The sequence below is a fragment of the Muntiacus reevesi genome, chromosome 2, assembly GCF_963930625.1.
Source record: "Muntiacus reevesi chromosome 2, mMunRee1.1, whole genome shotgun sequence".
Taxonomy (NCBI): domain Eukaryota; kingdom Metazoa; phylum Chordata; class Mammalia; order Artiodactyla; family Cervidae; genus Muntiacus; species Muntiacus reevesi.
Genome location: NC_089250.1, coordinates 235,454,200 through 235,478,158, shown reverse-complemented (window position 1 = coordinate 235,478,158; position 23,959 = coordinate 235,454,200). Strand labels below are relative to the sequence as shown.

The window sequence follows — 23,959 nt, the reverse complement described above, 5'->3', positions numbered from 1 at the left end:
CTGAGCAGTTTCTTTTTTAACTTTTGATTTGGGAATAATTGTAGATTCTCAGGAAGTAGCCCCCCAAATATACAGGGAGGGCCTCTGTGCCCTCCAGCTAGTTTCCCAGGATTGTGACATCTTCGATAACTGTAATACAATATCAAAGTGTCCTATGATACCCAAACCAGGAAACTGACAGCGCTGCAGTCCATAGAGCTGCTTCAGATTTCAACAGCTGCGTGTGCATATATAAACAGTAAGCACAATTTTTTTCCTATGTGTAGATTCATATAATCCCCACCACCAGCAGTGAGATACAAAACTCTTCCATCACCACGAGTCTGCCTGTACTCTGCTCCTTGATAGCTACTTCCCATCCCTGATCTCTGGCAACCACCAATCTGCCCTCCAGTTCTATACTTCTGATAGTTCAAGGTTATTTAAATGAAATCATTTGTTTGCATACCTATATAGCATATAACCATTTGAGATTAGATTTTTTGGTGGTTGTTGTTCTTCAGCATAATTCGCTGGAGATCCATTCAAGTTGTTGTGTGTATCAATAGGTTATTCCTTTTTTATTGCTTAGAAGTATTTCATGATATGGATACACCCAAATTACATCCTTTGTAGTTTGTTTACAGTTTGGGCTATTATGAATAAAGCTGTGGACAGCCATGTACATTTTTAGGAGTAGAGGCTTTATTTCTCAGGGATAAATGATTGAGTATGATTGATGGGTCCTACAATTAATTTCCTGTTTCACTTTTATAAGAAACTGCCCAGCTCTTTTTTGGAGTGGCTGTACCATTTCACATTCCCACCAGTCATTTTTGATGCTCCAGCTTCTTACATCCTTCCCAGCAAGTGGTATCATAAAACTATAACACCACTTATACAACTTATAAACTTATAGCTGCTCCTATTGGTGTGTAGTGGTTTAAATGTGCATTTCCCTGATGGCTAATGATATTGACCATCTTTTCATGAGCTTATTTGCCACCGGTAAGTTCTCTCTGGTCAAATGTTTAGGCAGCGTTGCCTCTCCGTTGCTGGAACAGACTGTGTCTTTTCACTTAAGCTCCAGGTGAAGTAACTGTGTTTAGAAGCCATGTGGTACCTTCCCCAAAGAGAAAACAGGACTCTTATCCCCTATCTCATACTCCAGGCTGGGCACTTGCTGACTGCCATTTGGGGATGGAATCATTATGCTGTTTTCCCTTTGCTTTGTGTGTGTTTGCTGTGCCTGGAGAATTGAATTCTTGAGTAAATGTTTATGATATGACACTGCTGTTATTTGTAGAGTAGCCTAATGATCCCAGGTCAATGGGATCTGAAATTAGTCTTGCTGACCCAAGTCCAGTGTCCCAAGTCCATGTCCACTGAGCTCTTCCAGTCTTCCCTCAGTCTCCATTGGCCAAGGCAGGTGTCTTTTGTGATCTTGCTTTCAGAACTGCGCTGGCCCTGGATGCCTACCTATACTGAATGCTACACGACTTGGCTGGGCCTTGACTTCACATGGAAGGTTTGTTTGCTCCTTCCTGGGGGTGCCTCCTCTGTTCCCTTTAATCTTAGGCAGAATCAAGGCTCCATATAGTCTCTGCTGCCATGTCCCAATCACCATCTCAGATGCTTGACTATCATATCAGTGCCTCCTTGATCAAATGCCTCTTTGGGACACAGACTTTGTTGATCAAATTCTCCCCAGCTCCACCCATTCTCAGCTTTATCCTATTGCCTACTGCTAAGTCCCACCATGTTCAAGGCCACTCACGTAGATGCAGAGCCGTGGGAGAACTCAGGACGTGGTACAAAATGAGGCATGGCAGGAACAAGGTGAGAAGTAAGTTTGGGGGAGATGAAGCTGGAGAGAGAAGTTGTGGGTAAATTTCAAATAGCCTTGTAAGCTGTGGTCAGAAAAATCTTAGGGGAAGGGGGCCTGCGGGGTTGGGGGCGGATTTTAAAGCAGGGGAGAGTGATGATAGATTTCTTGCTCTAGCAAACAGTCAATCAACACACATTTATTGAGTATCTATTATGTGTCAGATAAAAGTTAGCTGGATTGATAGCTAATAAATATTAAATGCTTTGGGAGAGATGAAGTGTGATTCTGGGTTTTATGGAGCCTAATAAAATGGAAGTAAAGATCGGATCCTGTGAGCTCTGCCTTCTGGTATTTCATAGTCCAATATGGAAACTGAATTTGACAAAGTGAAATAGTATTTATAAACATGCTGGTGGCAGAACAAATGGAAATGATCAACAAATGAAAATGGAGTGACTTATAAGTGACTCAGGGATTCAGATGTCAAGAGATTAGCACGACAGGAAAGACCTAGGGCATTCCTGGAGAGTTCTGCTGGTAGGGCAGAATGCAGACGCTTTAAGGAGGCAAAAAGAGGCTGACAGCACAGTGAATGGAGGAGAAATCTATGGACAGCTAGACTCAGCTTGCAACTTCGTTACAATGGTAACAGTCTGAACAAAAATGATAAACTGTGAATTCCCTCATAAAACTCTATAAGCCACCAGAGCTTTTGGGGTGATAAGTTCAACCACAGAATAAGCAGCAGCTGTGTTTTTCTGATCCTTTATAATGACACATTAGTCAGCCCTGTAAGTTGGAAAGCACAGCTCCACCCCTCCTCCTTCCTGCCTGCCACTCACCTCCACGAAAATAATCGTAGCCCAGATCACCACCTCTCCTAATGAGACATTCAAATAACCTTAGCAGTGTTACAGAAGCAAGAGAGAGGGGGGAGCGCTCAGAAACGATTCTTCACCAATCTGTTCAAGGAAGATGAGCCTGCAACTCGCTCTCCTGCAGGCGTGCCCTCCTTTTAAGCAAGATGCCTGACCCTGAAGGACAGGCAGTGGCTCCACTCTCTTGGGATGGCTTGCCCTTGTCCCCTGCCCACCTCACTCAAGCTCCTTTAATTCAGGAAGAACCATGGCTCTTGCTACTAGCCTGTTTTGCTCCTTAACGGTGTTGCCCTTGAATGTTGTTTTTTTCTCGTGTTGCTGTATAGAGAGTGGCCTTGGCATGAGTGTTTTGGTTGGGGTACTATAGCAAGATTTAGCATCATCTTTTATATGTGTTGGTAATCAGTAAGTAATAGACATGATGTGGGTTTGATCCCTGGGTTAGAAGATCCTCTGGAGGAGGGTTTGACACCTAGTCCTGAACATTCATTGGAAGGACTGATGCTGAAGCTGAAACTCCAATATTTTGGCCACCTGATGTGAAGAACTGACTCATTGGAAAAGACTCTGATGCTGAGAAAGATTGAAAGCAGGAGAAGGGGATGACAGAGGATGAGATGGTTGGATGGCATCACTGACTTGATGGACATGAGTTTAATTAGGCTCTGGGAGTTGGTGATGGACAGAGAGGCCTGGCGTGCTGCAGTCCATGGGGTCACAAAGAGTTGGACATGAATGAGCGACTGAACTGAAATGAATGGCAACCCGCTCCAGTATTCTTGCCTGAAAATCCCATAGACAGAGGAGCCTGGTGGGTTACAATCCATAGCATTGCAAAGAGTCAGACAACTGAAGTGACTTAGCACACACACACACAGATAAGATGTGACTCAAACCAAAGGACCACAGGTTACACAGCAGTCCTTTGAGCTAGGCTAGGGGTCAGCAAAGCTTTTCTGTATGGGACCAGATAGTAAATATTTTCACCTTTGTGTCTCTATCATAACTACTCTGGGAGTGCAAAAGCAGCCATGGACAGATAACATGTAAACAAACAAGTGTGGCTGTGTTCCAATAAAACATTATTTATAAAAACAGGGGGTGGGCCAGATTTGGCTGTGGACCATCATTTGCTGACTCCTGCTCTGGAATTTACTCTTGTGACTTCTGCTTAACCTGCCAGTGATTGGGATGATGAATTTGGCCTCTGATTTTAGTTTCCTATACCATACAGACTGCTTCCAAATAGGAAAAGGAGTATGTCAAGGCTGTATATTGTCACCCTGCTTATTTAACTTATATGCAGAGTACATCATGAGAAATGCTGGGCTGAAAGAAGCACAAGCTGGAATCAAGATTGCCAGGAGAAATATCAACAACATCAGATATGCAGATTACACCACCCTTATGGCAGAAAGTGAAGAGGAACTAAAAAGCCTCTTGATGAAAGTGAAAGAGGAGAGTGAAAAAGTTGGCTTAAAGCTCAACATTCAGAAAACTAAGATCATGGCATCTGGTCGCATCACTTCATGGCAAACAGATGGGGAAACAGTGCAAACAGTGGCAGACTTTATTTTTTTGGGCTCCAAAATCACTGCAGATGGCGATTGCAGCCATGAAATTAAAAGACGCGTACTCCTTGGAAGGAAAGTTATGACCAACCTAGACAGCATATTAAAAAGCAGAGATATTACTTTACCAACAAAGGTCCGTTTAGTCAAGGCTATGGTTTTTCCAGTGGTCATGTATGGATGTGAGAGTTGGACTGTGAAGAAAGCTGAACGCTGAAAAATTGATGCTTTTGAACTGTGGTGTTGGAGAAGACTCTTGAGAGTCCCTTGGATTGCAAGGAGATCCAACCAGTCCATCCTAAAGGAGATCAGTCCTGGGTGTTCATTGGAAGGACTGATGCTGAAGCTGAAACTCCAATACCTTGGCCACCTCATGCAAAGAGTTGACTCATTGGAAAAGACCCTGATGCTGGGAGGGATTGGGTGCAGGAGCAGAAGGGGATGACAGAGGATGAGATGGCTGGATGGCATCACTGACATGATGGACATGAGTTTGATTAGGCTCTGGGAGTTGGTGATGAACAGGGAAGCCATGCATGCTGCAGTTCATGGGGTCGCAAAAAATCGGACATGACTGAGCGGCTGAACTGAACTGTTTTCTAGACTCCACAAAAATTTCTCCCCTTCGGGCTGCAGTTGGAGGGGTAGGCTCTTCTTGCCATTGTTCTTCTTCCTCATATCTTAGGTTTATTTGGGAGTTGGATTTAAGAAAGTTCATGTTGGACTTGTCTGGTGGCCCAGTGATTGAGCTTCTGCCTGTTGATGCAGGGGACACGGGTTTCATCCCTGATCCAGGAAGATTCCACAGCTACTAGTAGTGCAAAAAAACTGCTGAGCCTTTGTGCCCTACAGCCCATGCTCCACAACCAGAGAAGCCACCACAATGAGAAGCCCACAAACTGCGATGAAAAGTGGCCCTGCTCACTGCACCTAGAGAAAGTTCATGTGTAGCAATGAAGACCCAACACAGATTCCTCATATTCTTTCTTAATCTCAAGTTATACCAGAAACTTGAAAACCCACTTCTGTAATTCTTAAATAACTTAATTCCTCTCATCCAGGCTTTAATTGCCTCATTTGAAAAACAGGCACAACATATAAAAACTTTTCTTTGGGATACATGTCTTGCTTCTATGACTAAAATAGTCTTTTATTCTTGAAAGAGAAGAACTGAAATTAAAGTCCCTAAGTGGTGTCCAGCTCTTTGCAACCCTGTGGACTGTAGCCCACCAGGCTCCTCTGTCCATGGGATTCTCCAGGCAAGAGTACTGGAATGGGTTGCCATGCCCTCCTCCAGACCCAGGGATCGAACCCATGTCTCTTTTGTCTCCTGCATTGGCAGACAGGTTCTTTACCACTAGCGCCACCTGGGAGCCAAATGACCCCTAGCACAGAGTCTGGTAATTAGGAAGGAATCAGTGATTGAGTGTTAGGAGAATCCATTTTGGCTAAGGAAGGGTCAACCTACCAAGAGATGGCGGTATCTGCTGCCTCTGCCCCAGCAAGGATGCCCCGACACAGCCAAACTTCTGTTGCTTTGTGCTGGACACAGACTTTCGTCAGCTGAAGGCTGTCAAATTCACTTCGATTTTGGCCTCGACTGGGGCTTCATGCTTTCAGAAAAATTTCCCCCACTGCCTTTCACTTGAGATCCCTGGCAGGGATGGTTCTCCCATTCTGCACGCCAAGCTCACTTAGTGGGCACAAAGAAATGGGAGAAAGCTCGGGAAAGGAAAAAAAAAAACACAAACTCAACTCAGTCTAAACCTTGGGAAATCTACCAGGGTCTGCATCTCTTTAAAAACTATACACAGACATTTCTGGTCGAAGTAAAACCATGCTTGTCACAGAGGACTGGAGACAGCAAATGAAGCCTTAGTCATACACAGTTAGTTTCAAACTTATGTTGCCGCTCACAGGGAGAAATCAATGTACAGTATATTAAAAACAATCACCGTGGCCCTTAAATGATCCAATAGTTTAGCTTTGAATGCATTCAAGCTAATGGGGGCTTTAATGGCTTCTGACAGATCATTCCATTGATCAAGAGGCATGTATGAAATAACACTGCCTACTAAATTCTGTTTTGATTTTGAGAAAAGAAAACTAAACGCCCATGGTAAACAGGGCTTGATTGTTCAGTGTTCACCAAGAGCCCTCTCGGCCTGACCCTGGTTGGGAGCAGAGGCGGGAAGGACAATGGGAATCCTATATACCTGGCTTGCCTGTCTCTGGGCTCTAATCAAGGCATAATCAACTGGAAATCTCTGTCTGAAGAGCTGGGGGACGAAGGCGGGGGCGGGAGGGTGACCAGAGGTACCGTTCTCTGAGTTGGATGAGTTACGAGCTGGAGCTCGAGTTGCCCTGAGAAATTGACTCAGCCCTTTTGGGGCTCCGAGGTTGGTAGGTTAACTGCACTTGCTCCAAAGTGGAAAAACTCAATTCCCTGTTTGAATAGATAAAAAGCATTTTAAGTTGGGAATGGCCAATTTGCAAAGAAACAAATGAACGTCTGCTCCCTGTATCTGTGTGTCTTGAGGACCCAAGATTTATTTTAGCAAGGACTGAATAGTTCTTCACTCTGGAAAGGTGTTTTCTCGGGGTTCATGGTATCTGAAAAAGTTTTAAAAGCAGCCTTAACAATATTTTTCAAGACTGTTTTTGTGAAAGTGCAGCCAAGCTCTGGCTGTTTGCTGTGGCCTCAAAAGGGAGTTGTAGGTCACTGTCAAACTGGCTTTGCCTGATCAGAAGTGATAAACATCCACAAACTCTTCCATTACACATCCAAATGAAACTGATCTCACAAAATAAATAATAATAATCCTCCTTCTTTGGATTTGCCTAGGGCTTTGGTATTTATAGGCTTCCCTGGTGGCTGAGACGGTAAAGAATCCGCCAGCAATGCAGAGGATCTGGGTTTGATCCCTGGGTCAGGAAGATATCCTGGAGAAGGGAATGGCAACCCACTCCAGTATTCTTGCCTAGGAAATCCTATGGACAGAGGAGCCTGGTGGGCTGCAGCGTGCGGGATCTGAGCAACCAACATTTGGTATTTACAAGGTCCTTCCAAGCATTCTCTCTGGCGGTAGCGGTGCTGGCCTCAAGGCGCCGGTGAAGTTTCCTGTCGGTTTCCTGTCTATCCTCTGGCTCTCTGTCTCAGACGCTGGGAAGGGCAAGCAGGGTACCTTTGAGACCCTGGCACCACTAACAGGTGGGTAACCTATGATCTCTATTGTATATTGAATATGAGAGCCAGGATCAGCTTCCTGCGGCAGTCATTCACCAAGCAGTCTGGGATGGTTTCAGATACACAGAGTCCGGAACCACTGGGCTTTTCCTAAACTTCCCGTAGAATGGCCTTCACCTTTTGGTCCCAATCTGTGGGGCACATTGCCGTCCTAAGCCAGCACTTCCCATCCCTCTGCAGGAAGCTACAGCACTTTAACAGATTAAAAACAACGGGAAAACCCACATGCTAGAAGCACTTATTTGTATTGGTGCCATGTTTAGTCAGTGGCTTTTGTAAAATTGATGAATTTTGTCTAAAGGCAAGTGCAGACAGGCAAACAGATCTGTATCTGCTGTTATCCATTTAGCTTGACACACATGTGCAGCGGAACTATTTTACCTCAGTTCTTTCAGGACTGATGAAAAGAAAATGCAAGCAAAAGTCACGAACTGCATCATTGAAAAAGAATCACTGAATCTAATGCTGGGAGTTAATTAATGCTTCCTTCCCCTGGCAAAAGACGGACCGTGGTACTTAAGACATTCAGAGTCAATAAACAATTGTTCAACACAGATCATCCATTAAAAGGTGATGGCGAGAATTTTTAAAGCAGATCTAAAATTGCAAGGGGGTGACCTAATCCCGTTGTAGTAATGGGGAGTCCGAGGGAATCATTTTTCAGAGCATCTCATTTATAAAAAGCTCCACACCATCTGCCGAGAGAAAAAAAAAAAGTGGAAGCTGGGAGAGGAAAATGGGATAGAATGGGAGGGTAACATATTGTTCTGGTACTAAGAAGGAGACACAGTATGAACCACCACGGTGACAGGACAGTTAACCAGCTAGGCGTTATAGAAACAAAGACTGGATCACAGGGAGGTCAAGGGATTTGCCCCAGTCATGAAGCTACAACTGTTATCACAAGAAACCGGGATCGTAATTATTAGAGCTGGCATGTCACTGAAGACCCAGCCAGGGCCGGAGGCATGCTGTGTGCACATCAACATCTTCATCTTCACGCCAACCTCAGGTGGTAGATATACTACGACTGTTCCCATTTTGCAGATAAGAAAACAAAGGTTTAAGAGGGAGGTTAGCCTTAGGATCACACACAGAACCAGGACTCTGCAACCAAAAGACTCTCCTGACATTCAGGAATCAGAAGATTCTGAAAATCTGATCCATGGTGACCGGATACAGAGCAGGGGTGTTGAGAGGACTGGTGTGCAATCGTGGGAAGAGGATTTGGGGGGGGGGGGGTCCCTGTGATCCAGTCTTTGTTTCTATAACGCCTAGCTGGTTGGGCTATCCTGTCAGCACAATGGTTCACGCTGTATCTCCTACTTAGTTCCAGAACAATGTTACCATCACATTTGATACCTGGACAATAGGCTTCCAGGGTGCAAAGTAGTAAAGAACCTTCCTGCCAATGCAAGAGATTCAAGAGACTTGGGTTTAATCCCTGGGTTGGGAAGATCCCCTGGAGGAGGGCATGGCAACCCACTCCAGTATTCTTGCCTGGAAAATCCCATGGACAGAGGAGCCTGGCGGGCTACAGTCCATGCGGTTGCAAAGAGTCAGACACGACCGTGACTGCACAACAATAACTTGGATAATATTAATAGACTGTGTTGCCTTGACAGGTTATGGGGAGAAAGGAAGGGGATGGGCTGAAAAATGGTGGGTCAGCCCTGTTCCGTCCGGAGTCAGGCTGGGGTGAGGCTACAGCACAGGGTCTGGGGGTGCTCACCCATTCTCCTTGTTAATGAGGGACTCAGGTAATTGAGAGAGCCAGGTGTACCCCTTTTCCTGATAATCCCTACAACCAGTCCCCCAGATGCAGCAGCAGCCACGGGAGCCCTGGGCATCATGCAGGAAGTCATCCCTGGCTGCCCGCTCCTTCCTCCCCTTCCCCCGCTTCTCCCCTTCCTCACCCCAGCCTCTTAAAGCTGCCTGGCTCTCCCTGCAGCCGCAATCATTACAACACTCCTGGGCCTTCCCTCCCCCTTTATGGTTGTCAAATTGATTTCACCACTGCCATACCTATGGCTCCCAATGAAACTTAATTAAAAATACCATTTAATCACAAAGTAACAAAGGCAAACTGGATAAACGGCATTACCACTTCAGCGCATTTTAATCCGCACTGCTCCTCGGTCCGTCTCAATCTGTTTGGATGAGAATTGCCTTTTCAAATAAGAACCCCCTCCCCACCCCTACCCCCGTGCCCCGTCTTCCATGGGCTTGCCTCTGACAGATCTCCAAAATAAACAGTATTTAGCATGGCATAGATCCAAATGTATGCAATTTGCCCAGTGGTTAAAATCAGTCTTAACTAAATCAGGGAAGAAAAAAAAATGTTGCTTTCAAAAATACTTTCCCTCGAAATACACACTAAAAAACTACTGAATGTGGTGTGTCCATTTAATAGGGTGATGGAATCTCATTTCTAGCATCCCTCGGTTCGGTTAGTGATGGATTTGGAAGCTTACTACTAAACTTGTGTCACCAGCCATGCCACGGCCAGCCCCTCCTCACCCCCCTCTTCTCTCTAGTGAACTCCCCTGAGCAGAGGCTGCCTGTGAAAGCAGGGTGCAGGGGGCGGGGTGGACACAAAGTTGTGGGCGCTGCTGGGAGTGAAGCAACAGGAGGATGGGGTGCTGCCTCATGCTCTTGGAGGAGCTGGCAGGACAGCTTCCCCACCTGGCCGCAGGAATCGGGAAATTCAAGCCGTGCCTTCAGGCTGAGGCCCTTCGGAATTAGAGATCAACCAGGCAATGATTTGGAAGCGTGAGACTCTCACACCAATGACCCCCACCCTCCTGCACAAGGCCTTCCGCGTTTCTCGGGCACTTGACAATCACATTCAAACGCTGGTCCCACCTCCTCCCCACCTGCATCTCCTTCCCTCCTTTGCCTTGTTTCTCGGCTTCAGCCATCATGGTGCTTTTTCTTCCTTGATCTTCCCACTCCAAGCACCTTTCAGCCTCGGGGCCTTCGTACCTGCTGTCCCCTTTTCCCCCATCACCCCCTTTCCTGGACTTCCGAAGCCAAGCCATCCTTCCTCAGTCCCCAGCTATGCTCTGTCCCCTTGCCTTATGGGTTTCCATCCTGGTGTTGAAAATGATTGGAAACCATTGTGTTGTTTACTTGCAAGCTGACTGTGTTTCCCCACTATACAGTTAAGTTCCTATTGGGGTCACCACATCCCCTGATCCAGCCTGGGGGTCGGTACACGGGAGCTCTTGGAAAGCAGGGACCTCCTCGGATGCCCAGGGCTCACCACACCCCTGAGGTGCAGTAGGTGGTCAAGAAACATCTGTGGGAGGGGAAAGTCAGTAGCATCTTAGCAGAAAGGGACCTATCTCTTCAGATAAGTTTCTGATGATAGTTGGGACTGGGGGATGGGGAAGCCTTCCAGGTAGCGTGAGGACCGCGGGCTAAAGATGGTCCCAGGGTAAAGCTTCCTCCCCACCCCCACTACCCACATGGCCCATGTCCCCAGAAGAGTCCTTCAGCAGTTCACGGGGGAGGAGCAGGAACTGAGTTGATTGTCAGATTAGCGCCCCCAGCCGTCCCTTTTTTTTAATCATCTCTTGCCCTTCCCCCTTCTACCTGTCTGAAACCCACCCTACCCTTCTCCGAGAGCAAGCACAGGTAATCTTCAAACACGCTGAGCTCAAGCTCATTGAAAGCCACCATTTCTGAGAAAACACGATCTCACCTTTTGGATTCACTCCTGGAAGTGGTTTGGAGAAGGCAATGGCAACCCACTCCAGTGGGTTCTCTTGCCTGGAGAATCCCAGGGACGGAGGAGCCTGGTAGGCTGCTGTCTGTGGGGTCACACAGAGTCGGACACGACTGAAGCGACTTAGCAGCAGCAGCTGGAAGTGGTTTCTCCAACACTGGCTGTTTCCCCACCTGAAAGACCCTGAGCACACTCTTCACTTGCTACCCCCCCCCCCCACCCCGCCCGGGCCCAGGAAGCATGCTCACCTGCACCTGTGAAAGGAGAAAAAGAGCAGGCACTCTCTTGGTTTCTTATCTCATCCTTTCAATATTTTTTATTGTTTATGCGTGTTTTATGAGGTACATGGCATATTAGCACAAGCAGTCCACAACAATAACCGGATAGTAATACACATATATTGGGGTAAGCACACAACATTATTATTTATTTCTACTCTAGGGGTGCAAGCAAGCAGGTGTTGATGTGAAGGGGTAAAGATGGTCAGGTTCACAGTAAATGATAACGGGGAACGACAGGGGCCATGGAGGGTTCGTGCCCCACCTAAAAGGATGCTACCTAGCTCTCTGCCACATCAGGATGGAGGCCGCTGGATCTCTGAATTTTAAAGAGGATGCACACATCTTTATGTTATATGAAATCTTCCAGTTTTAAATACTGGCTCCTCATGAACTATGACAATAAACAAACATTCTGGGGGGTGAAATAAAACACGAGGCTATGTGGTCCCGAGGCTGACCTGCACACTCTGCCTCCATGATTTCATCTTTCCCGCAACCATAAGAGGGAGCACTTTATCTTTTACTGATGAGGAGACTGAGGCTTGAGGGCATCGGGGAACTCATCTAAAGATTCGAAAGACTCAAGATGGTGAAACCCCGCCTGCCTTGTGTGACGTGTCTCTCTGAAGTTAACTCCGGAGAAACGAGCCCACGCCTTGAACCAGTGAGATTCTGATGGTGGGAGAGTTTGGTTCTCAGGGTACCTCTGAATGGGTAAAAAAGCTCTTTGGCTTCCCAAATACTGCAGATGATGAGAGAAGGCAACAGGCTGGGGAGAGGGGCTGACTAGTCTCGTGATTTCTGGGGCCATCATAGGGTGAGAGCCAGGCCCGAAAGGGAGAGGTGGGTTCATAGCATCATGAGACAAACTGGCACCAAGATTGAGGAAGGGAGAGGAAAATGCCTACAGCAGGTCAGCTTACTGATATATAATATTTTACTAATATTTACTGCGTGTTTAACTACGTACCAGAGATTGTTCTAAATCTGTAGCTAGGTTATTTCTTCTTCACCTTGGGAATCGGTTTGCCTGTAGTATCCCCATTATACAGATGAGGAAACCGAGGCACAGTCACATATCAAAGATCACAAGCCAGGGGGCATTTGCATCCAGGCACTCAAAAACCAAAGCCCAAGTTCTAACCTCTTTCTCGTCTCTCTGGTGCTCCAGCATTATCAGGATGGGGCACTAAGGTTCTTCAAGCCTCAATTCTAGCATTATGTGTGAAGAGGGGAATCAAAGGAAAACAAAATATGTAGTGTGTTGGTTAAATCCAAGAAGCAGTGTAAATAGAGCGTTGTCTCTTTCATTAGATCAGGGGAACTTCCTAAAGACAGGATGCCAGTTTTATTTTAATCTTCAACACTGCTCCATTCCTGTGTGCAGAGTACAGAGCTCACAACCTTGGCTGTTTCAGAGAAGGGAAAGAGGCTACTTTCCAACGAGGCATTGCTCTCTTCATTTATTTTGCCGGTGGGGAGAGCAGCTACAGAGAACTGGAAGACAGACTCTCCCGCTCTCAAACTTTTGACAGAAGTACCGTCTAGGAGGGCTTTCTACAATGATGGAAACGTTCTATGTCCAATTCAGTAGTCTCTAGCCACACCTGGGCTATGAAGCACTCGAAATGTGGCTCGTGCAACTGAAGAACTGAATTTTTAATTACAATTAAAATGGAATTTAAACGGTAGAAGCCCCATCCACCTAGTGGCTACCATACTGAACCACAGAGCCTCTGAAGGGTATAGTGAGAAAATGGGCTAAACGTCTCTAAATTTGGTCTTCTCCTCCATGACTTGAGAGATCCCCTGCAGAGACTTTGCAAAGGCTTGGGAAAGAGGAAAGGTTAGGTTCTGCCAAAGGTGGGCTCACCCTGGTTGCTTCCCAGGCCTCAGGAGTGGAAGGGCTTGCATTAAAAATCCAAGTGGGGAATAGTTTTTTTTGGTTTTTTTTGGGGGGGGATATTACTTTTTTTTTTTTTTTCATTTAATACCAAATCACTATAACACTGTGTCATTTTCAAACATTTTAATCTTCATGGGTTCCGCTCCCTACTTGTTCCCAACTGGAAATAATCTCCAAGGCCAATCTCTACCATCTCAACAGTTTCTATAATGTCAAGGCCAAGTCTACCCCATACTGCCCTTGCCTGAGCCCATGACAGGGTTGGAGAAGAGGAATTGAAAATAGCCTTTCCTCCTCCATCTGAGAACTGTCCTCTGTCTCTAGGGCCTGGTTTCCAGAAGCAGACCTCTGAGTTCAGAAACGATCTCTGTGAGGTCAAATGGCAGAGGCATCGAAGGATCACCCTTTTCCCAATACGGCCGGCATTCTGGCTTCTGATCAGCGGGCAAAGTTCGGGCAATTCGAGACTGGCACCTGGAAAGGTAAGAATAGGCAGTTAATTCCCAGAAAGAAATGACTGCAAGACCCATGCTCAGGCAACGTGGGGCAACCCTGGCAATCTCTGTGATGGATGGGTGGTGATGAGGAGGAAGGAAAGACGAGTTTGGGAGGCAGAAAGCAGGTGTATTTACAAGAAGGAAGAACTGTTCTTGATGAGGCTGGAACTTTTTAATTTCAATTCCCAGATTTGTATTATCTCTCAAGGCTTTGTGGAAGCCAATCATGGGGAGAAATTCAGTTACTCTGCCTTTAAAATGGTGAATTATTTTTTCATTATCTCGACTGTTATTTAAAGTGTGTGATTAAGCCATTATCAGATTTAAATGTTTGTGGGATTTTCATGTATTACTAGATTACTGGGTAAGATTAAATTGAATTTACTGCATTAAAACGTCCAAGAATAGATTAAACAATATTACAGACTGGGATTGACTTCGGAGATCCTGGAGATTTACAAGTGTCCCAGCTTGCTGTGCTTGGAAAAAGGCACTCCAAGGAGAGACCGATTTATAAGGATATATGCAAATAGAGGTTAATAATCATTTCCACTGATGAATAGGTGGGGAAAACTTCCACAAAATTAAATTAAGAGGCTAGCAAGAGTGACTCCCTAAGGAAAACACTTAAATCACGGTTTTTATTAAATGGATTATTCATCAATAGTAGAGAAATTAATTATCATATGCAACTAAATTATAGCCTCGGAGGAAAAAAGTTGGGGCCACATTGTCACACCTTGGCAGGAGCTACCTCTCCAACAGACCAGCTTACTGGAAATTGGTCTGGGAAAACTCAGTGGCTTTGGCTTTATGTATCCGAGAAATGAGGATCAAAGAGAAGAAAACACAGATTGCAATAAGAAATGAACAATTTCTCTATTCTCTTGGAGCATGTGGTGGGGACAGTGTGTGCCCCCAAAAAGAATTACTCTTGAGTACATCTGGGAGAGGTGCCTGGTCCTCTCCCACGCCACCCCCACCTTCTCGGCCTTATCCTCTAAATCAATTCAAAAAGTGGCCCTACCCATCCATCATGGGCCTTCCGTGTAGGACTCACTATGAAGAGATCAAAGAATGGACCATCCCGACCCTATGTCCAAGCCTTGGCGGTCGAGAAGGCTCCTAACTAAAAGACATCTTCTCCTCTGGGGAATTATTAATGGTGAGGGGATCCCCATGGGAAAACATGCTTCAACTTTACACCTATTTTCTCGGGTGGTTAATTGCTCCACCGGCATGCTGTGCACTCAATCCGTCGTACATTACACATAACATTCCAATATATCTTCGGCTCTCCGCATCGGGCCCTGATAATAGCGTCTGTTAACATGCGCTAAGTACTATTATGTAGCACATCACTTCATAAATAATAAGATTAGCTGACCTCAGGGCCCCAAGAAGAGTAATGTGTTTAAATGTTCTCATTATTTATTTAAAACAAGAATTAAAGCAACAGAAGCTGCTTTTGACAATCCTCTTAGCATAAATATTAAACTGTTTGCACTGATAAGCCCACACAGCACTGAAGAACAGAGGCGCGTTCTACAGACTACTTAATAATAATAGGTGTTTGAGACGCTGCCGCTCACTTCAGTTCTAAAGATATAGTCTCTAAATCACATGAAAGGGATGGGGGGGAAATTAATATTCAAGGGAAGCTGCGACTAATTACAAAGAAACTCTGTGAAGCTTTTTAAATTGCGCTGTCTCTCGGCCTAGGAATCAGAGAGTAAGGCTCAATTTACCAGAGGGGGAGAGTTATTCCAAATTGAGCACTTCCGTCTCACGGCAGGGAAATGATCTCCGCACACGTTATCCTGGTTGGCAGATTAAAGGGCTATGATAAGTGCTGATCCTTCTCGGCTAGGGTAAGGTTTGTCCAAAGTCAATAGAGATGCTTTTTCACCTGTCAAATGGGTTTGGCCCCCTCATTTTGAGAAAGTGTTAGAAACATGAACACCTGCTGCAGAAGTTTGCTGACACCACATTGCACAAGTCCACAAGCCTATCCAGTATTCTTCTGGGTGAAGTTGCTCTGATTTTCTACTATTGTTCTTCTGATGGAAGGGCTGACTGACGTGGGGACTACCTCCTTCTCATGCTGGCCCTGAAAGGCTAGGAGCTGGGTATACCCACTGCCTCCCTCTGGACTAGAGCCAGAACCCCTTGCTGGGGCTCTTCAGGGCCTTAATTCACATCTTTCAAGATCACTTTATTTTTTTTATATATATTCATTTATTCATTTATTTGGCTGTGTTGGGTCTTGGTTGCGGCACTCAAGATCTTCACTGCATCACGTGGGATATTTCATTGCAGGGCAAGGACCCTCTAGTTGTGGCCCACGGGCTCCAGTAGTTTAGAGTTCATTAATTTAGGGTTTAGTTGCTCCGAGGCACATGGGATCTTAGTTCCCTGACCAGAGAACAAATCTGCATCCTCTGCACTGGGAGTGCAGAGTCTTAACCACTGGACCACCAGGGAAGTCCCCTCAAGAGCACTTTAACGATCTTCCTTTAGGGACTTCCCTGGTGGCCCGTGGCTCAGACTCTCTGCTCTCCATGCAGGGGACCCAAGTTCGACCCTTGGTCGGGGAACTAGATTACACACATCACACTAAGAGTTTGCAAGCTGCAAAACAAAACCAAAACTCTTCCTTTAATGTTCAGCACTCCTTGCCACTTTGTCAATGATCATGACTGGGCTCTGTAGAGGGCTGGCTGTTGAGGTCATGTATCCACCTACGAGAAAGGACAGTCAGCCCCGACTCAAATCATACCATCTGCTTCAACACCATGCCAGACAGTGGGACTGAAAAAGAAAGGCTTGAGAATGACTTGAAGGCATATCTTCCTGTACTATGCTTAGTCGCTCAGTTGCATCTGACTCTTTGTGACCCCAGGGACTGTAGCCCACCAGCCTCCTCTGTCCATGGGGATTCTCCAGGCAAGAATACTGGAGTGGGTTGCCATGCCCTCCTTCAGGCTATCTTCCCGACCCAGGGATCGAACCCATGTCTCCCCATTTCAGGAGGATTCTTTACCGTCTGAGCCACCAGGGAAGCCCAAGAATACTGGAGCCAGTAGCCTATCCCTTCTCCAGGGGATCTTCCCAACCTAGGAATTGAACCAGGATCTCCGGCATTGCGGGCGGATTCTTTACCAGCTGAGTTACCAGGGAAGCTCTTGCTCAAACCACGCATTCAGTCTCTCTTCCATCCTAATTTCCTAAGATGGGGAAGCACAGTGGTGAAGGTATCCTCTGGACATGGGGCACTACTGCTTCCCTGGGGCCTGCCATCTTGAGTATCCTAAACTCACCAAACCTCATTATTTATCATTTGTCACATGAGAATAATGATGATGACAATGATAGTACCTTACGTATGGGCTTGTTGTGAAAGTTATAGGGATTAACACATGTGAAGTACTTAGCACACCGCCTGGCACATTATTACTAAATACTACTGTCACTATTGTTATTTCTCCTACCAGTAGTGAACTGGTGTCTCCAGTGACGACAGGAGATGCCAACGAGGGGGCTGCCTGTTCCTCCTCTGACCATCCCCTCCCTTCAACAAACTGAGTGGGGTGGCTCTGGATTGGCTCTTTGTGGGGGAAACTGGAGAGCCAGAGCGCCTCTTTCTGGCTTGAATCAGATGAAGCCTGAGGTCGAATCCTAGCACAATGTGACACTCCAGGATGCCAAGGCTTACGTATGCAAGCTGCTGCAACTCTCCAGTGAGAGGCTAAACTACTCAGACTCAGAAAAGACTTAGCAGTTGCTCCTAGAGACCCAGAGTTCTTAACGGGCACTGCTGTTGGGCTACTTCAGTGGCAGCTGTTTCAGACTGACTTGGCATTTCCAGGAAATGAAGTTGGATGGTTTCTCAGCGTGCAAACTCTGTGGTTCTCGCAAAATCCAGGGGCCCTGAGTTCTCTTAAGCAATGATTTAGGAATCCTGACAGTGGTGGGTACTGGCTGTCTTGTGTCTATTCCCATCTTTGCCACAAAGAAGACTCTAGTTTTCCTATGGGGAATTTGCCCCGTCCCTATGCTTGGCCATGTGGTTTGAGTGGAATTGTTTCCATCCCATCTCTTACAGACAGAGGAGAGAAGCTAAGTAGTAAGAAACTCAGCTAAACAGCAAAAAACTCAGCTAAACAGTAAGAAACTTAGTTTCCCCTTTCCACCTTGTACTCTCTTCTCCCATCCTTAAGGGAAAAAACCCTCCTTTGAAGGCTTTGGGTTAACAAATAAACTTAGATCTACTTAGAAAAGAAAGAAAGTGATGTCGCTCGGTTGTGTCCGACTCTTTGCAACCCCGTGGACTCTAGCCCACCAGGCTCCTCCATCCAAGGGCTTTTTCAGGCAAGAATACTGGAGTCGGTTGCCATTTCCTTCTCCAGCAGATCTTCCTGACCCGGGTCTCCTGCAAACCATCTGAGCCACCAGGAAGCCTTGGTGGCTTTCGCTTTCACTTAGAAAACCCTGCTCCTTTTATGGAGCATTGCCAGGGGAGCAGAGGAAAATGACATATACTTCATCTCGCTCCCTCCGAAAATCACATTATTTCAATTCAAAGGACTCTATAAGCCACCCTCAAAACTCCCGCTACTGAGGAAGGGTTCTCCCTGAATGACCTAGTGATGTAACAGGAAGCAGCTGAAAGGTGTCATGCTGGCCGGTCTGTGAGCCGACTGTCCAGAGGTCCCACCTCGTCTCCGCCCACAGGTGTAACTCATGCAGGGCCCCACTGCTCGCTGATTTCCCCCAGGGCTACACTTCCATCTGGACCATCAGGACGGCAGCCACATTAGGGAGCACTGGTCGCCATGCTGAAATTAACCACTTTAGCTAAAGTGTGTGTTAATTATGGGTATGCAAGCAGTCAATAAAAGGTTAATGCAAGAGTCAGAGGATAAATTTCTTCCCTTATTGCATCACTTCACAGACTAAATGACTAACATTATACTTTGTGTTTTTAATCAATAGGTTTTACAGTAATGTGTTGGCCATTGATTTTAAGAAAACATGTACGGTCTTCCTCCTCGTCCTTAAATTTTGTGACAAATAAAGAAGGACAGGTAACATTTCCATTAAGTATGCTTGACGAAATGACAAAAAAGGCTTTGGGAGAAATGGTTCCTGCTAAAAGATGGACTAGGATAAAGCAAGCATAAAAAAAGAAGAAGAAGAAGAAGAAGTACCAGAGACTAGAACTTGATGGATTAAATATTACCAAGCACAGGCCTTGAGGGGACAAGGAAAGCAAACTCCTAAGAGAATTCTTTAATGTGAAAGGAGAGAGTAGCTCCTGATAAAGTAAGTACATTCTGTATATTGTTTGCGCATCCTGAAGAATCCTAACACGCAGCACTGATGGGCTCAGTTTTCACAATAATCTGAGAGAGGAAGAGGCTGGTATTTGAACCATGTTTCACAAGAGGGCTGCCTCACCCAAGGTTAATTCAAAGGCGGGTGGAGAGCAGGGGATGGGCAGACCTTGGACGTCTGGTAGGCTGCCCTTTCTACCATGTTCCATCTTTCTCATGGATTCCCACTTGGACCAAAATGGGCCCTATCCCCTGACTCCTTGGCTATTCTCGCCAAATTTAGGTATTCGGGAGATTCCAAACCATTTCAGGGGAACGAAAGGAGCAAAATATTTCCGTCATGTTTCTACAACAATAATTACAGCAAATGAGCTGATATAACTTTCTTTTCATTCCAATGACTTTGAGGTTCTCATAGCATAAGTATCTTTTGCCTATAGATGTAAAAGATACACCTTCATCTTTTGACAGAGCTTTTTTTTGGCATGCTCTGTGGCATGTGGGATCTTAGTTCCCCAAGCAGGATCGAACCCATGCCCCCAGTGGTGGGAGTGTGCAGTCTTTACCACTGGGTCACCAGAAATGTGCCACATCTTTATCTTTTAAGAGTCTAAACTACTTCTAATTATACAGTTATCCCCAGGTACAGACAGTCATCCCCAGGTATATAGAGTCATCCCTCAGTATTTTGGGGGAATTGATTCCAGAATCCCCTGCTTGGGTACCAAAATCCATGGATGCTCATACTGCTTTCAGCGGGCCCTCCGTATCCTTGGGTTATGCATCCACCGATACAGAGGTCTGACTGTATATTTATTTTTTTAAAAAATCCACGTATCAGGGGACCTTCTTAGTTCAAATCTATTCAAGGGTCAACTGTATTCCTGGGGTGATCCTGAGAAAATTTCTTGACCTCTTAGTTTCCTCAACTGCTATGTGAAGTCCATGTTTTGCTACTTCACTGGACTATGTGAAGATTAAAAATTAAACAATGTATATAAAAGTCCATTAAAATATGTAGGCTACTGCACAAATGTTGAATTACACCTCCATAGTCTGTTCCAACTTCTCAGGTGGCTCAGAGGTAAAGAATCTGCCTGCCAAGAAGGAGACACAGGTTTGATCCCTGCGTTGGGAAGATCCCCTGGAGAATGAAATGACAACCCACTCCAGTATTCTTACCTGGCAAATCCCATGGACAAAGGAGCCTAGCAGGTTACAGTCCACGGGGTCGCAAAAGAGTTGGACACGACTTAGCAACTAAACAGCAATAACAGCCCTTTCCAATGAGACACAAGTTCTATTTTTAAAACACAGCTCAGGCAACATTGGCTGGGAGGCCTGTAATACTTCAAAATGTGTGCGGAAAAAATGAATAAACTATGTGCATCCAGACAATGAAATATAATGTAGCCGTTAAAAAGAAAGCATTAAAAAAAAAAAAAAAAGCTAGTGTGAAAGACATCACACTTGTAAAGACTAGAACAATTTAGACCCACAGCTTCATCAGAAAATACCCAAGGAATAAAAAAAAAAGTGCACTCTCCTCCAAGTCAGAGTTTTTTTCTGGAATTTTCATTCATGCTGAGGAGTTGAGCGTCCTTCTGATTCACATCAAACAGAAGCCTTTTCCAGGATATCGGCCACATCAGAATACATTCATTCCCTCAAACAGTGTCAACCAGCACCGAGGTTTAAGAGGCTTCACTCAAGTAGAAAATCCTGACGTGTCACATCAAATCGATTAATACATTTAACCTGCAAAACCCAACTGCCAGGACCAGCATGAACAGTGTGGAAAATAACAATGTAAAGGAGTAACAGTTTCTTCAATGGCTTCTATGCTTTGGATGGAGCTCAGACCAATATGAGACTTTGAATGCTCTCTGCTCTTAGTCTCCCCAGGCCCAGTAGAATAGAAACATCTCACCAGGCAGAGTAATTTCAGTGTTTAAAGAAAAGCAGTACTTTACGTGTGGGCTTCCTTGGTAGCTCAGTGGCAAAGAATCCACCTGCAAGGCAGAAGATGTGGGTTCAATCCTTGGGTCAGGAAGATCCCCTGGGGAAGGAACTGGCCACCCACTCCAGTATTCTTGCCTGGAGAATCCCATGGACAGAGGAGCCTGGCGGGCTACAGTCCATGGGGTGGTACAGAGTCAGACATGACCTAGTGAGTAAACAACAACAACTCTGATCCTGTACTGTTCTCTCATCGGGAGGGGAAGGGAATAACCCAAGCAAAGCCCAGCTGCTGTAAATATTACAGCTGTTTTCCACATTTGTTTGGAACTCAACATTTTCTATGTAAACAGTGGTTCTCATAGTTCCTAATTCTTCTCCTCAACACCAGTATTACCTATAAGTTCTCTGAAATATAATACTAATATATTAGGTAGCCCAGTAACCATAAATAGCAGGGTGTCAGAGTTCCAACGTGGGAGCCAAGAAGAAATTGCCTTTGACCAGGGTTTCTGGTCCACCTGGTGTATGGACCCAGGGCTTCGTCCCACTCTGGATCACTGAAAGAGTCCCTGTGACCTGTGGCAAAGGCTCCACCAAAGAGGAGAAGCACTGGGGTGAGGGATACGGTGCTCAGATAGTACCTCCAAGAGGTAAGAGATGAAAAGGCAAGGTCCCAAGATCTCTTGCTGGTATAAAAATCAGGGATACTTTTTGGCAATGGAATGGCTTACTGAGCCATTTATAAGCCTTAAAGGCACCTCTGTTCTTTCTTTCAGGGCCAAGGAGGATCTTGCGTTTCCCTTCTACGGTACAATGCTGCCTCCCCTAGGGTTTTCTCCCAACCCACGTGATTATACTGTGTAATCCTGCCATCTCCTTACCCTCTGCCCTTACGAGTTTTTCAGAGGTTCTGTTGCTATGGGAGATCCTGTAAAGAAATTCTATTTCATGCCACTGCTTCCCTGATGACATCTCTCAGACCAAAGGAATAGTAATAAGAGTAACAGAGACATTAAACATAGCCAATCATATACACTGGGCTTCCCTTGTGGCTCAGCTGGTGAAGAAACTGCCTGCAATGCGGGAGACCTGAGTTCAATCCCTGGGTCGGGAAGATCCCTTGGAGAAGGGAACAGCTACCCACTCCAGTATTCTGGCCTGGAGAACTCCATGGACTATATAGTCCATGGGGTCGCAAAGAGTCAGACACGACTGAGTGACTAACACACACACACAATCATACACACTAAGCGTCAGGCACTGTGAAAAGTGAAAGTGAGAGATGCTCAGTAGTGTCCGACTCTTCACAACCCCATGGATTATACAGTCCATGGAATTCTCCAGGGCAGAATACTGGAGTAGGTAGCCTTTCCCTTCTCCAAGGGATCTTCCCGACCCAGGGATCGAACCCAGGTCTCCCACATTGCAGGTGGTTTCTTTACCAGCTGAGTCACAAGGGAAGCCCAAACACTGTATAAGTCTCCTTATTAAATGTATGTCCTCGAACAGGAGTGGAGGTACAGAAGATTAACTAAAACTTGTCCAAGATTTCATAGCTCAAGAAAGGACTGAGTTGGGATTTGGCAAAATTGTCTGATTCTTAATCTCCAGCTCTTTGTAATATGCCAAAATACAGATATTGAAAGAATCATTTTGGATCCTGGTTAAAAACAGTTTCCCGAAGGCACCTAGCCCCAAGCTAGACTCCCCAGAGGAAGGTCCTGTCCATGTGAATTTCTGCATGTGGCTCTCCAGACTGTGCCAGTCTGCGAAAACACACACCATCTTAACCTGCCACAAAGGAGCACAAAATGCTGAAGGTCATATGTGGTGGGGGGACATAAGGGTTTCTTTGGGTCCATGGAGAACTCACATTAAATTCACCTCCATTTCAGAGGATACTAGACTGAGCATCGGTTCCTGAAGACCTGCAACTTGGCCCCCTGAGCAGGCAACTGGTGACTTCTCAGGGTCCAACACAGAGAACAGGCCTCCTGGACTCCTTCCCCTTACTTCAGGGACTCTGGCGGGCCCGTGGAACCACTTAATATGTGAGACTGCTTGGCCCACCACTGGGGTGTAAGCCCAGCAGGCGGAGGGTAGAAAACAATTTTATCCCCAGCTTCATTTGTCGGCTTGTCAGTCACATAATGAGAGTGATGAATGGGCTACCTTGACAGCCGAACGTTTAGGAGCTGCTGACCTTTGATCTCTGGTCACATGATAGGGTCATCTGAAACTGGCATGACTTCTACCTGGCTGAGGGTAACAATATAAAGGTCAAATCGGCTGGACGATTATATGGATCAGGTCTGAGGCAGCTTGGTTAGGAGTTTTAAGAGAGGCCGGGTTGGGTTCCCCGGCATACAAAGCTATGGAACCACTGCACAACTGCACTCAACAAAAGATATACAATTTCAAAGCGGTCTAGAGTAACTTTCCTTGCAAGGGAATAGAATGAATTCATTATTTTTAAAGGGCAACAATGAAAACAAACACTTTGGAAGAAAATATATTCTGCCAGTGATTCTGCCATTGGGAGGGAAAGCATGCGGCCCTATGACTTAATGAGTGATATTAATGCTATACCTGCAACATGGCAGAAAGTCCGATTTGAGGCAATTACTGGAACAAAATCCCCACGGGGTAGTATCAAACCCTCCTTTCAGCCATCGAATACGGTCTCTCCTCCATCCTCTGTCAGCACCGAACCCCACAAAGGGCCATGATTGACAAAAGATAAC

General features: G+C 45.8%; 1 protein-coding gene across 1 annotated transcript in view; it reads right to left on the bottom strand.

Moving 5' to 3' along the window:
- Nucleotides 1-11,522: 11,522 nt before the first annotated feature.
- The window catches only part of FTO (FTO alpha-ketoglutarate dependent dioxygenase), a 417,069-nt gene continuing 404,632 nt past the window's right edge, over nt 11,523-23,959 (bottom strand). Inside the window, exon 9 of the mRNA XM_065925350.1 lies at nt 11,523-13,894. Within this exon, the coding sequence (XP_065781422.1) occupies nt 13,741-13,894 (154 nt within the window). The 3' untranslated portion in view covers nt 11,523-13,740. The remainder of the gene's footprint in view (nt 13,895-23,959) is intronic.